At 37.2% G+C, this 15970-nt stretch overlaps 1 protein-coding gene across 2 annotated transcripts in view; it reads left to right on the top strand.

Annotated features, from left to right (window-relative positions):
• LOC139148629 (sodium leak channel NALCN-like) overlaps window positions 1-15970 on the top strand; it is a 548532-nt gene that overhangs the window by 3458 nt on the left and 529104 nt on the right. For both annotated transcript variants that reach the window (XM_070720114.1, XM_070720115.1), the window contains exon 2: window positions 15106-15402. In XM_070720114.1, the coding sequence (XP_070576215.1) occupies window positions 15112-15402 (291 nt within the window). In that variant the 5' untranslated portion in view covers window positions 15106-15111. The remainder of the gene's footprint in view (window positions 1-15105; window positions 15403-15970) is intronic.

Here is a 15970-nt window from a genome sequence, read left to right as displayed (position 1 = left end):
ATTACTGCAAGAATACCACTATCGCTGAAAGCAAAGAGAGACCAGTGACCATTGAACGTGCCATCTTTATTTCTGAAGAAGTGAAAGAGATATTCACGCCATGCAAAGTCTGTCGTCTCGTCTTTGCCATTTCATACAGATGCTCTGACAACAAGAGGACACCGCAATATAATTATAAGATATCCAATCAATATTTACGGCTACTATACTATACGATATAGATCTCTAAGGCTATAAAATCTTCGATATATATCGGTATTTAACCGCCTAATTAACAAACTCTAGTATCATCTAGTAGCGAAGTTCGAGCCAGACTAGGGCTTGGCCAGAGCTGTAAAGTGGTGAAATGTCTGACATATATTCGCGACTCTTTTTAATCTTGAAACTTATAGTGGTACATTTTCCGACTGTTTCAAATGTGCTGAAATAAACAGTTCCGATTCATAAGGGAGGCTCTAAGAGTGATGTCAACAACTCTATAGGCCTATCTCCCTTCTACCAGTTCTATCTAAAATACTAGATTTATTGAACTAATTAAAATGCGTAGTTGAACTTCGGTAAAAGTATCTCTCTTTATTCACCAAGAGTTATATATTGTCATGAAAATTACCCACCCCTTTCAATCCCATAAGCTAGTCCTACGAGTATGGCAAGAGTGTCCGGCTTTGCCTCCGGAGGCAGTGTAGCGCTCGTAGGGCTTACCCGTAAGCATGCTTATTCAGCTCCCTCACACTCGTCGGCCACCCCTAAATGTAATGGTACAAGTCGGCTGGGTACAGAGTTCAACGACGGCGGTCAGGTTCGAATTGACTTCGCGCCTGAGTCATTAAACTGTCATTTTTCAGCTGCAAGGAGTAAAGTTGACCATCGATATGACTTACAAGGGCTCTAACATTATCCGGGAGCAGGATTATGGTGAAATTTGCACACGGTAAGGCGAGATTCTCTGATAATGCCGCCCCATGTGTGCCTTGACCATGCAGTGTAGATCCGCACTGCAGCTTTTACACGAGCAGGTATTGGGAGAAATTGTAGCCCTGGTTGGGGCAAGGCGCGAGCCGCACGACAGAAGCCAAATCCCCACCAACCAAGGGCTACAATTATTGCAGCTAGGGGTCAACCAGCTTGATCAACTGTTGAATCATTATACAATACACCAGGTATTGATGCTGATAGAGCTAGGGCACACTTTCTGTTTTACAAACACTTCACAAGATCTCATAGGGACGCACTGAATTTTGATATGTATATCAAGCTGTTGCCAACTGATTTTACAGAGGAGTATCCTGATTTTGCCATTCTTGCTAAAATTGCTCTTGTCATACCAGTGTCCTCTGCCCCATGTGAGAGGGGCTTTTCAGTACAAAATGCCATCAAACAGAGGGCAAAAAATACCGTAGACTCAATCCTCAAAGGCTTAATAGACTAATGTTCATCAAACTGGTTGGCCCCATCATAGATGATTTTGACTTCATGAACACTGCTAGGTTATTTGCTGAAGGAGCTGTTGGCAGAGTGTGAACTCAAACCTACTGGACTTGCTAGGTGAATGCCATTTCAGAGTATGAAATTACTTACCTTCTTGTCAATTTGACAAATTTGAATACTTGTTCAAATTTCACAACATTGTGAACTTGTCATTAAAGTTATGAGATCATTTTATCATGAATAGTGTTCTTTGAATTGATCAATGAGGGCCCTGAGCAGTATGAACTAGAATTTTCATGTAAGAATTATTTTAAGAAATGTGCAACCATTTGCCGTGTGTTATAACACTAATTGAACACAGTGAAGACCATGGCATGGATAAACAATAAAATATTCTTTTGAAATAAATTGGGACCCCCATATTTTGATGTAGGACTCCATTTTCTAACACCAGGGGTCCCAGGGACTCTCAAAAGTAAAAAGTGATGTAAAACCCTGTATATAACACTTAGAACCAAAAAAATTTAGATAAATGAATAGTACACTAGTTTCAATATCGATCCTCGATTCCGTGAACACTTTCAAAAAACATAGACCTTGCTCTAGGTTACAGGGATGTAAATTGATGATTCAAAATGTATGCCCCAATGGCTGTCAACTTTGCAGACGCGATTGCCAAAGTTTTAGCAGATTATTTATTATATTTTTATTGGTGTATTAATGTATTATTTTTACCAGTGTGCGGAAAGTGCGATCTCTAGCCGGATTGCTCCTATCCGTTTAATATTTCCGCCACGTTTATTTAGCCAGTCGGGCGCGCGCAGGACTGAAGAAGTCCGTGTTTGGAATATTTAAATTTGCTTGCAGCAGAGATTGATTGGTGGGGGCGCACGGTCAACGACTCAGAGACCCTCTAGCTTGGTTTGAATTATCCACGCCGCGCTTCTGCCCCACTGCGCTTCAATCTCTGTGTTGAGATTGGTGCCATCTATGCTCTCTTGCTATCTATACTCCACTTTTATTTACAGAAAAAATGTAATTTTCCCAATGTCAAAGAAATTGCAACAAGAGATGCAATGTTTGATTTCATTGCGGGATAGATATAAATATCAGCGTTTCCGTTAATGCAAAATCCTGCATATTTTACGCAAAATTGTTCTGAAATACGCAAAAAAAATCATGACTACGTAAACTAATACGCATTGAGAAATGCCGCCACATGAAACGATGTACTTGGCCCGCACTGCATGCATTGCCTGAATGTGGTTCAATGCAGGACAAAAATAGAACATATGCACCTGCGTGCAAGTGACATTTATCATGATATTGCAACATTTTTGATTTTAGCGGACCGAAACTCTTTATGCAACATTGTATTTCATCATAAAGTATCATGTCAATCAGTTCTGTACAGACAATGACACTACAGATGCAAAAAATTAGAGAATCCATCGAGTCTACGTTGTTGGTAACACAATCACAGCTAATGGTCATTACGTTGCATGTTATTTGGAAAGTGTTTACGGATGACGATTTACACTCTGTAGGGTTGCATCTTGAGAGGTCCCGCTTGACTTTGATTAGTATCTGCTTTTTGTTGCCCCTTTGAAAACACTAATTTCCTAGTCTGAAAGTATTTTCTTTGAACATGTCTGTTAGTCCGTCCAGATCAAAAACTCCTAAACCGCAGCAGGTACCAGCTTAGTATTTGGTGTACAGGTGCACCTAGGGGTGGAGATGTGAATTTGTTCAAATGAACATGTCAGTGTCAAAAATATGCAAATGAGGTAAAAAAAGGAAAAATGCTGCAAACTGCTAAAACTCAGTAACTGTTGGTCAGATGTGGTTGAAACTTGATATGTATGTTCCTTTATTTATTTTAAATCAGGTGTGTACAACTGAGGATGATCTTTGCGTGTTTGTATTTTTGGGTAATTTTTTTCAGATTTTAGTAGAAAAACCTTTTTTACTGAAACAGCTTGTCCGATTGCTTTGAAAGTTGGTATCCAGTCGCGACGCAGCTCCGCGATTTGGCGGTTAATTTGAACTGCGCACTTTTTCTGCGCAGGTTGCCAGGATTGCTCATGGCGGATTGAGCTGTACGGTCATATAAGTGGTATGAGCAGGGTTTTACATGACGCGCATTTCTGCGTCCTTTACGCATAAAACGGACGCAGGACCCTCAAAAACTAAACCACGCGTCCCTTGGGACGCAGCAATATCTGTTGCTGGTGTACACCTTGCGAAGCTGCTGAACACGTAAAACACATCCCAGTAAACCTTACCGACCCCGTACTTTAACCCTTAAAGTGCCGCGTCGGTTTATAAACCGACACGGCATTCTCGCTCTCAGCGCCACGTCGGTATATAAACCGACAGTGATTGCGTTCTATGCTTATGCCTAACTTAGCTATGCATTGCCGAACTCAGCCAGAAGGAGGGTATTCCTGACCCTTTGAACCCAGTTTAGTACCATATAAGGACTAAAATAATGACATCATGCAGCCTAACAATCGAAAATTCCAGTAATTTATGCGAACTTTCTTCAAAAGAGGTCAGCGGTTTTCATGAATATTTAATCAGGTCTGCAGTTTCACCCGTACGCGGATACGGCCACAGTGCATTGAACGAAACACGTACGTACGTTTTGAAAGCTTTACCATGCCGTAGACACGGAAGACAACTATATTATGCCAAGCTACTGCCCTCTGGGTGATAGAAATGATAGATTTTACAGTTTTTTGAGAATATTTTATGGAAAAATGACGCGATTTGGTGACCAAATCGATCGCGATAGTGAACTTCGAACGTATCGGCGGCCAAGATGGCGGCACTGTGTGATGCCTAACTCTCGACATGGAACCCGAGGTTAAGGTTTTCAAAGTCCAAAACATGCAAGATTGAGAAATTTGTAAGGATTCGGTTAAATTGAAGTGTATTTTGTGAATTTTCAAGCGTTTGACTGCCAAAAAGCCCCTTTAAACTGTTGATATTTGACCTCCGGCCGTCCTGAAGCGAGACGGCCATACAGTCGACCCGGTTTGTAAATGAAATGTAGTTGTTCTGAACTGTTGACATTGCGAGACATTTCCTACGTGTTACGCATTTTTTTAACTGAAATAAACCGGACATGAAACTTTTTTCTCGATACTTAGTGGTTTTCTTTCCATTTTGTGGCGGATTTTGTGGCGTGCTTGTCAAAAAATGTGATCAAACTTGGCGAACGGATTGACTAGTATGTATGGTAGTACGAGTCCGTGACTCGATAAGCCACAGATAGTTACACACGCGTACGTGAATTAAACTAATGTAAGTTGGGTCAAACACCAAAATTAATCGATAAAAAGGTTAGTGAAATGTGTTTTTGTCTTCAACTCTTCATTATAGTTATACAGGCGGTTCAAACTATACAGAGTCAGTTGAATATGCCCTATAGTTGTGTGCATGTGTTGCACAATAGTTACCCCTCCATGTACAATATGGAACCTTGTTGTCTCTGTGTATGCAAATTAATACTAATGAACACAGTGAAGACCATGGCATTGATAAACTATAAAACATTTTTGTGAAATAAATTGGACCCCCATATTTGATGTAGGACTCCCATTTTCTAACACCAGGAGTCCCAGGGACTCTCAAAAGTTAAAAGTGATGTAAAACCCTGTATGAGTTAGGAATCGTTGGGATTCTCGAACATCTGTTAATCTGTCTGTCTAATTCAGGCAGTATGTATTAAAGGAAGACGTTGCCTTTGTGTGGACGATTGCATGATATTTGTACATACGACATCGACCTATTTTATATGTCTACGAATGTAATACGTTGATTTCCAGCACTCGTTACGTACCGATTCCTTTCGAAATTGGCAAAACCGTCCTACACAGCGATTTACCTAACCATTAACAGAAATGTCTTATATCATCCTCGTGCTACGAAATTGTGGAATATGGAACCGGTACATCCATTAAGACTTGTAAAAATTTTGCAGTAAAACTCTGCCTGTACGGTGACTGGTTTCACCTATAGAGCTGCAGGGCATGTGGAAGGAAATGTTGGCTGACAGTCAATTTAGCGCCAGCGCTCCGTTTCCATATCGGCGATTGTTCCTCTTTAGGCCCCTAAATTCCAAAATTTTCTTGCCAGACCGGGTTCGGACCTTATTTCTCACCTACTCGCCAAAGGATGTCCCGATGTTTGTTATTTTCGCTGATAAAACTCGTATTTCGACTGACATGTGGTAGTATCCGCCGTGTTCAGCTGTGTTGCCACGTCCATGCTTAATAGTGTCTTTTTTATGAGCCACAAAGGTGAAAAAATCTTGTAATTGTTAGATTCAGATCATAAAGCAGATCATAAAGCAGCATGATTTCAAAAATAGTGTGCGACCTTCATCTGAGTTTGTTCAGCACAAATCCGAAGTAAGGTAAGATTTGATCTTGTGACCATTGAGGGCGCTTCTTGGCTGCATCGGTACGTGAACTGAGTGCGGGAACTGTTTTGACGAATTGGCATAGCCGTCCTAGAAAAAGAATGCGGTAAGGAAGTGGATTATTTGGTCAAAACATAATCTGTTATGGGTTTAGTGCATTTTCGACTCTGGACACAAACGTTTTGCTGCTTTTTACTGTCGATGAATATATTATATCGCATCGATAAGATCGCGAGTTGTCTCCCATGCCTGCCGATTTTGGGGGGTTCTTGATGAGGTAACAATTGATTTGACCAATGTAGTTATTTATGATGTTCTGTTTTCGGACTGTGTTGATTTAGAACGCGAAATGAAATCATTTAAGGTGAAAAATTCCACGACAAACGAGGGCATGTTGAGTGCGAAAATGGCCGCCATATATTTGAATTTAATGTATGCAGCCCCCCCCCACAAACGGCAAATGGATTCTATTGTTCTCGCGGAGCTGCGTCGCGACTGATCCATGTTCCTCCGGATGACCTCAGTCAAGTTTGTAAAAATTGTAGTGAATTTTTAGTATTTGTAATTTTGGAGCAATTTTCCCCATTTTCAGTCAAAAAATTTTTTCTTCCAAAAACTACTCATCTGATGCCTATGATATCTGGTCTGTAGGTTCATAAGGTTGATCAAAATGTGATGTATTCAAATTCTTATGAAATTTGCAATTTTGTATTTTTTGGGCAAATTTTTGTCATTTTTGGTCAAAAAATGTATTTCTCAAAAACTGCTCATTTGATATCGTTGAAGTTTGGTATACAGGTTCCTATTGAAATCAGGATGAAATCTGCAATTTTTTGTTGCAGCCATGTCTGTCTGTCTGTGTGTCCGTGTGTCTGTCTGTCTGTCTGTCTGTCTGTCTGTTGGTCTGATATCTCAAAAACGGCTGATCAGATCAGAATCAAATCTGGTAAATAGATTCAGTTAACAAATGGCAAGAACTGATTAGTTTTTGGTGGGTGTGGCTTGCATACTTTTTGCTCATTTGCTTAATTAATGATTTTAGAAAAAACGGATATGTATTAAAAACGACTGCACACAATTTGACTAGATTTGCTACAAATGTTGCTCATACCAAAATATATCAGTAGTGGGAACCATTAAGGGATGACATGAAAGATAATTGCTAGTTTGCATATTTAATGAACTTTCCTAATTAGGGATATATATCTGATTTGACTTGATCAAAATTGACCAAACTTGGTATGTATATTGAAGATACTATAATTTAACATTCTTGAAAGTCATCAAGCATTTTAACTTCACCCAATTCCTAATTTGCATATTTAATGAACTTTGCTAATAAGGGATATATATTTGAATTGACTGGACTAAAGTTGATGAAACTTGCTACATGTATTGAAGCTACTATGATACAACATTCTTGAAAGTCATTAAGCATTTTTACTTCAGCCAATTCCTAATTTACATTATTTATTGAACTTTGCAAATGAGGGATATATATCTGAATTGATCGGACCAAAGTTGATGAACCTTGCTATATACATTAAAGATACTGTGATACAACATTATTGAAAGTCATTAAGCATTTTTCTTCAGCGAATTCCTAATTTGTATATTCAATAATCTTTTCTAATTACGGATATATACTAGGATTTACTTGATCAAAGTTGGCAAAACATGCTGTGTACATTGATGATTATACCAGGTTAAAACAATACTGAAAGTCATTTCACATGTTCATGTCAGCTAATGTACAATTTGCATATCTAGTGAGCTTTCACAATTCGGCATTTATGGCTTGAAGGACTTGGCCAAAGGTAATTATACTTGCTATATAAAGTGGTGATACAATGACAGAAGTCAAAGAACTTTAATATTTTTATTTCAGCTAATTACATATTTGTATACTTCTTGAACTTTTAGAATTAATTGGCGATGAATACCGTTCATTATCCTGATCATATTACTTTCAATGAAGTTGCAAACATGTGGCACAGGTTCAAATTTACATATAATTCAATATATAATGAAACGTGAGCATTTTCAGTTCATATCTGGTGTATTGTTGGGGCAATTTTTGCTATTTTGGTCAAACAATTTGTTTCACAAAATCTTTTTTAATAGCTTTGATATTGAGTAGAAATTTTCCAATGTATGATCTTAATTTAATATGTTCAAATTATATCTTCTTCAATTACATATTTTTGCAGCTATATTTGCCATTTTGGTCTGGCTGACCTGAAGTGGGCTGTCAAAGATTTCCTCCTTCATCAACACATGTCACAAAGAGTTATTCTCTACGTAACACAAAGGAGCTCTATTAGCTGCCAGGTCGCTTGTTTTAAATTTTCAGAGAAACGTCTTCAATTTCCCATTTTTATGAAGCTTCCTAATTTTTTGATGGAAAAAACGTACAGAATAGTCCACAGTATTGATTCCATAACTTTTTCAGGTTGTGTTGATATGAACAAAATTAATAAATATTTGTGAAAAGATTTTCTGATTTGGGGCGATTTTATACCTACAGGAACTAAGAATACGTAATGTGGTGATCTTGTGAGCATTTCATATGGTAAACTGTATCTGTGTGAAAATGTGGTAAAAGAATCATTAGAAAGCACAGCTGAAGGTGATTTTGCAGGTTTGGTTTCCAACATATATATTCCAAACTTTTTTCAGTGTTTGAACTGTCAGGGTTATACATGTAAATAGCTCCTACACTTCCTGTCATTGTATCTCTTTAAATAAACATTGTTGATACCAAAGGGTGGACCATTTGATATCCTGATGGGGGATCTGGAAGATTTTCAGAAAAAAATAGATTCTAAGCAAATGTCAAAGAATCAGATATGAACTGAAAATGCTCACGTGTTTCATTATATATTGCATTATATGTAAATTTGAACCTTTGTCACATGTTTGCATCCGGGAACAATATTCACTGCCGATTAATTCTAAAAGTTCATGAAGTATAAAAATATGTAATTAGCTGAAATAAAAATATTAAAGTTCTTTGACTTCTGTCATTGAATCATCACTTTATATAGCAAGTGTAATTACCTTTGGCCAAGTCCTTCAAGCCATATATGCCGAACTGTGAAAGCTCATTAGATATGCAAATTATAAATCTAATCTATAGCTGACATGAAAATGTGAAATGACTTTCGATATTGTTTTAACCTGGTATAATCATCAATGTACATAGCATGTTTTGCCAACTTTGATCAAGTAAATCCCAGTATATATCCGTAATTAGAAAAAGATCATTGAATATGCAAATTAGGAATTGGCTGAAGAAAAAATGCTTAATGACTTTCAATAATGTTGTATCATAGTATCTTTAATGTATATAGCAAGGTTCATCGACTTTGGTCCGGTCAATTCAGATATATCCCTAATTAGCAAAGTTCATTAAATATGTAAATTAGGAATTGGCTGAATAAAAAATGCTTAATGATTTTCAATAATGTTGTATCATAGTGTCTTCAATATATGTAGCAAGTTTTGTCAACTTTGGTCAAGTCAATTCAGATATATATCCCTAATTAGGAAAGTTCATTAAATATGCAAATTAGGAACTGGCTGAAGAGAAAATGCTTAATGACTTTCAATAATATTGTATTATAGTGTCTTTAATGTACATAGCAAGTTTCATCAATTTTGATCTAGTCAATTCAGATATATATCCCTAATTATGAAAATTCCTTTAATATGAAAATTAGGAATTGGCTGAAGTAAAAATGTCTTTTGACTTTCAATAATGTTATATCACAGTATCTTTGATGTATATAGCAAGTTTCAATAACTAAAATCAAGTTAATTCAGAAATATATCCCTAATTAGGAAAGTTCATTAAATATGCAAATTCGGAATTGGCTGAAGTAAAAATGCTTAACGACTTTCAAGAATGTTGTATCATAGTAGCTTCAATACATGTAGCAAGTTTCATCAACAATGGTCCAGTCAATTCAAATATATATCCCTAATTAGCAAAGTTCATTAAATATGCAAATTGGGAATAGGGTGAAGTTAAAATGCTTAACGACTTTCAATAATGTTAAATCATAGTATCTTCAATGTACATACCAAGTTTGGTCAATTTTGATCCAGTCAAATCAGATATATATCCCTGATTAGGAAAGTTCATTAAATATGCAAATTAGCAACTATCTTTCATGTCACCCCTTAATGCTTCCCACTGCTGATATATCTTGGTGTGATCAACATTTGTAGCAAATCTCATCAAATTGTGTGTAGTCGTTTTTAATGTATATCCGTTTTTTCTAAAATCATTAATTTCATATGCAAATGAGCAAAAAGTATGCAAGCCAGACCCACCAAAAACTAATCAGTTCTTGCCATTTGCAAACTCAATCTATGTACCAGATTTGATTCTGATCTGATCAGCCGTTTTTGAGATATCGGACCAACAGACAGACAGACAGACAGACAGACAGACACACGGACACACAGACAGACAGACATCGCTGCGACATATGCTCACGTGTGTGAACACGTGAGCAAAAAACGAATCTGCCAGAATAGGCTTGACTAAAAGAAAAGATGGGAGAGTGGGAAAAAATACTGTACAGTGGATCAGGTTGAAAATAGTGCTACGTGTACCTCATCAATCTTCAGACCACCCCCCAAGGATATCAAATGGTCTACCCCCATGTCTCTGTGCACACATTTTACAATGCACTGAATCTCAGTTAAAGATTCCAAGTCAGGTCAGGATTTAAAACGAATAGTCAAGTTCACCACAGTTAAAATTCTTAAGTTGATCTCAGTGCCATCACCCTTGTGACATATTGGTTTTATAAGTTATTCCAAAAGTGGATGCACCAGTTGCACTGGAAGAAAACAATGTTTACTTTTCCCTGTAAGGTTTTTGAGTTAATGGTTGTATGTTGAAATCTCTCTGTGTATCTGGTGCCATGGTGTATGAGCAAAATGTAAACATTGGTTGCATATTGTTAATTATTTCAGCAGTCAAGGTTATCTGTTGTTCAAGAAAATCAAGAAAAGGTAGCTGTTTGCCTGTATTTGCCAACACATAACTGCCTTGCGTGTTGATTGTCTTAGATATTATCACATACTAAGTAGAAAGAGGACAAGAAACTAATCAAATTGATGTATAATATTCACCCGGAGTGCCTATATATATAACTATTTTATCATTGCATCCAGCTGTTGGTATCTTTATCACTCTCCATGGGCCAAAGCACACTAAGGAGCCAATGTCATCACAGCCAGTCTGTGTATGTCAGTCTGTCTGTATGTCCATCCATTCACCAGTCTTTCTGTAGACCAAGTTTGTGGAGCTCATAACTGAATAATTTCCACATTGACTGTGGCCAGCTTCGCTTCGGAACATTTAGATGGTTATCTAAAATCCAATGGAATCGTGTAGGCATTGATAAAAGAATGAGAAAAAAAACATGATTTTTCATAATCTGCAATTTATATTGATAAGAGAATGATTACTTTATTTTTTGGAACGTATGATTGGAGGAACAATGTATGCGATAGTTTTGAGAAGCATAAAATTCGTATATATGTATTTTTGAAGTTTTTACTGACTTTTTATCAAAAGTCTTGTTTTCGAGAGTCACATATCAGATACCTGGTATCAAATTTGGATTTTTTGTAAGTTCTAAGGATCATTTGATTACCATATATCAAAATATTGATGAAATTTGTATAAGTAAATATGAGCAAATTGGAAGACAGAAGTTTGCAGTGCAGCTGACACACTGTTTTACAAAAATATTAGCATGGAGCTATCTACCGTATATGTTGTGTTTAAAAGACATTTTGGAGTACCATGTTTTGCATGTTTTTTTTTTAAATGCCAAATATGATATTCTTGAAGTCCCTGGTCTAATTGCAAAAGATTGAGAATTGCTGCACATTTAACCTGTGTATTTGTGGTAGATACATGTACATGCTCAACTGTTAATTAGTATTTGTTCAAATGAAGTCAGGGGTTCTAAAATGCTGCTGAGCAACAAAAGTGAAAACTTGGTGAGTAAACATTGGTCAGGTTATCTTGGCAAGGCAGCTAACATACCACATTGTACAAAAAGTGTTGCATGGAAGTCGCTATGAGTGAATCTAAAAGAAGTTTTGGTGTACAGATCTTGTATACAACCAGTCTTTCATTTTCAAGATGCAGGACAATGTAAGTGTCATCTGTATAGTCAGTAAACTTTGCTGCTTAATCCAACAAGGTCAGGTTATTAGTTACAAACTCTTACAACTGTGAATGTAAATATGACAATTTTGTGTGAAAAAATGTTCCAACTTTGATTTCAAAGGATTTTGTTTTTTTCCGTTGTCATATTGTATATTTATGGAATTGCTTGTCTGTGTAATAGTAGGTGTAGCCGTGTTGATCTTCAAACCTATGTATACTTGGGGTTTGGTAGCACAGTGAGATCAACTAAGTTTTTTGATAGCATGAGCTTTCGAAGACTACAGTCTCCTTCATCAGATGCTGAGATGGTGATATTGTGACTTTTGCTTCGCCTGCTCATTCCATCTCAGCATCTGATGAAGGAGACTGTAGTCTTCGAAAGCTCATGCTATCAAAAAACTTAATTGTCTGTGTAAGTAATGGCTTCTACACAAATCCCTGGTTTGATGCTTTGAAAGTTGGTTAGAATAGCTTTAAAACAGATGTACATATCTGATGCTTCAGGCTTCTTGCTATATGTTTGTGTTTGGAAATTTCCCTATTTGTCTATGTCACTGCAATGTTTGTTTAACTTAGTGGCAGTTGGGACATACCATTATCATGTAGGTGTGGCAGCTTCATTAACAGTGGAAGGTGAGGAATGCCCATTATTACATCTTACCGTTGTCTTCGATTGTGCAACTATAGACCGTAGAGAGACAAAATATTGTCTACATTAATTTTATGCATTTTATATTATAAGGGACACGTTTAGTTTGGTATGGCTGATTTTATCACTAGTTATGATGTACTAGGTTGCATGGTATTGTGTAAGTGTATGTGATCAAAAGTTGCAAGTTGCCAACCATTCCATACTTCAATGGATGGTGTATCAAAATTTGTTCAAATGCACTTGACTATGAATATCACAAGCTAAGATACATAGAAGTGTGTTAAATATTGTGTATAGACTCATTCTACCTTGCCACATATAACCAAATGTGAGCAAAGTGTCATTGACGCTATTTTTTGTTAATAGAGCATGCGCATTAAAGGAAACCCCCAAGTTCGACAGAAAAGACTGCCCAACTCACTTCATATACCGATTCCCTCTGACACCATATGCGTTGTTGATACATTTTACGCAAATAAAAACCAATTAAGTTGCGTAAAATGATACGCAAGTTTTGAAATTGTAACGGAAACACTGTAAATATCTTAATTTCATTGCAGAACCCACTGCACTGTGCACACCTTCTAAGCTCACCAGTCTTCCCCATAGGATCTCTATGTACAAACTTCATAGGGTGTACAGTGCATGGGTAGTGGCCCGGATCCAAAAAATTTGAGAATTGATCGAGTCTTCGTTGTTGGTGACACAATACAGTTAAAGGTGAAATGAAAAGAAAAAAAAAAATTAAAAAAATTACCCCTGGTCTACGTATTAAGTATGTACAAGAAGATTTGAGACAAAAAAGTTCAAAGAAAACGTGTAAAAAACACCCTTTCCTTCGCCCCAAATTCGATCTCCAAGACTGACCCAGAATCAGTTTGTCAATAAATTTCTCAAATTTGCTACCAGAGGGCGTTTAGTGATGTCATGTTAGTCAAACATAATGTTCAGACTATTCAGACCTGGAAGACTTAGCCAAAGGACAACTGTATTCTGGCCTTATACTCTCAATATTTCATTCTTTTCTATTAATTCAGACTAGGTTTCAAACTAAAAAGCGCACAACTCTGTAAATGACTCTATACACACGCGCACACGATCAGAAATTACAGAATACCACATGCTGGGTACTCAAGGTACTCCAGGTACCTATTGTCGCATTGGTCTTCTGTTGAGAAAATATATATGTTCGTCAATACAGCATTTCTTATGATCAGTGATGTCACATTTTATTATTTTTATAAATATAAATTAATGCACTGATTTCAAACTGTAATTATTTTTTCTGGTCGAATTGAGAGAGTTTTTAGTAGTTCTGTAGATGAAACAATTGGAAATAGCAGATTATCTTGGCAATGGCACGACGTCTGCGCTATCGTTTTGCTGCAATGATTGTACAGTTGCAGCCAGAGCCCTGGGTAAGCCAAATTCGGAACGTAATAACGTCAGTTGCAGCGGCGTCGTGGATTGACTGTACCTTTGTCATTTCTGTTGAAGTACACCTGTTATTGCTACAAGCATTGCAGGCTTCATGAAACGTTGTTTCTCTGTACATGTATACCGGTCTCGCCGTTATGTTCAGTGTCGTATAATCTGTTGTTTGCATGTCAACACATTGGCCTGTGTACAACCTCCTGTGCACACTAATCGTGACCGAAATTTACAGAGACATAAACATTCGATCCCGTCCGTGAATGTCAAAGGTGAACGGGATTAACTTGATCCCGGGTATCAAGTCCCTGGTCTTTAAGGGAGATGCAAAATTCACAAATTTTGACTGCTGCTGAAGCCATATCCTTTCACGATACCTCCAATACAAACATAACATGGTCTTGTACCTGCGAGACTCCATTCTGAAAATATGTCAAAAATCTTACTGGCGAAAGATTTATTTTCACATCTTATTGAAAGAAAATTTATTTATTGCAAGCTCCTGTTTGAGAAGTAACTTATTGATACTGTCCGCTAACTACCTCGATATGTCCACGTACGTAAGTGCGTAGTCCCAAAACAACTACCATTAACTTGTTGCAAATTCACGTCATTTTTCGAGCTGCATTTTTCAGGTCACCCGGAAAAGTTGTCACGGATGTTAATATCTACATTCTACACTGCTTAAGCATCCTGCTCTGCAAGTGCGAGTACTCGATCTTGTTGTGACACTCGGAGGAAGTGTTTTGGCGCAGAGGAAGGGCGCAGTTTAGGTGGCGCAATATACCGGCGCAAAATGGGGGTGCATTTTGAAATGCGCTGGCACAGTTTGCTGGCGCACTTTGGTGATTTCAGACCGCTTACATACCTGGAATAAGTGCATGTACCTTGTGTGAGAGCAATCATAATTTTAGACAACACTGAATCTAACCTATTGTATTGCCTGTCCCACTTGTTTCCATGCAGGTCAAGATGTTGAAAGTAAAGAGAAAACAGAGTGTACACGCAGACATGCTAGCAGATTATGGTGCAGATGAAAATATCAGTGACAGTGCAAAGATACAGTGGGTCAACCAGCAATGGGTGCGAGGGACATTACGATTTCTGGCGGGATTGAGCTTTGTATCTGTTTGCTTGAATACACCACGGACATTTGAAGATCTTCCATCTTTGAAGTATGTGACTTTTATAATTGATGTAGTGATCACATTTGTGTTCACTGCAGAAATGATCGCAAAGATGCATGGCAGAGGAGTGATCAAGGTATTTTTTACATTTTAGTATATTATATCCTTTATTTAAAATTTCTACATAGCGTCTTGGCTTTTGACGAGAAAATGAGAATTCTTTGGGTTATGTCCCTCTGTATGTCACATGATGGAGGGACTGTATCATCCTTCCACCACAACTCAAATGTCTAGCATTTAGGCATGCGTGCAAAACTGATGCAGCTATGTTTTTACAATGTGTTACGCAGAGTAAATCATATGCAATCAAAGCATTATATCATATCAATATGTCAAGTAAAAGCTTTGATATATATAAATATATATTATATAATCCCATGGTATTTTTCTCTGTATTGTATACAAGTGTTTTTCGCTGAGTCATACAACTTTGAGCCGAAGGTGAGAAGTTGTACTGCTCTGCAAAGAACACTAGTATATAATGACATCAAACAGAGAAAAATTCCATGCGATTATATATTTATCACATGAACAGTCTTTTTTTTTCTTGTACATGTGATGCAGATGGATCAAAACTATTGCAACAAATTGCATGAATTTCGTCACGATTTGTGTTTTATTTTAAATGATACTAGGCAATTCTG

Source organism: Ptychodera flava, chromosome 13 (genome assembly GCF_041260155.1).
Source record: "Ptychodera flava strain L36383 chromosome 13, AS_Pfla_20210202, whole genome shotgun sequence".
NCBI classification, from domain to species: Eukaryota; Metazoa; Hemichordata; class Enteropneusta; family Ptychoderidae; genus Ptychodera; species Ptychodera flava.
The sequence above is the reverse complement of the archived record's forward strand: the minus strand, read 5'-3'. Positions and strand labels throughout refer to the sequence as shown.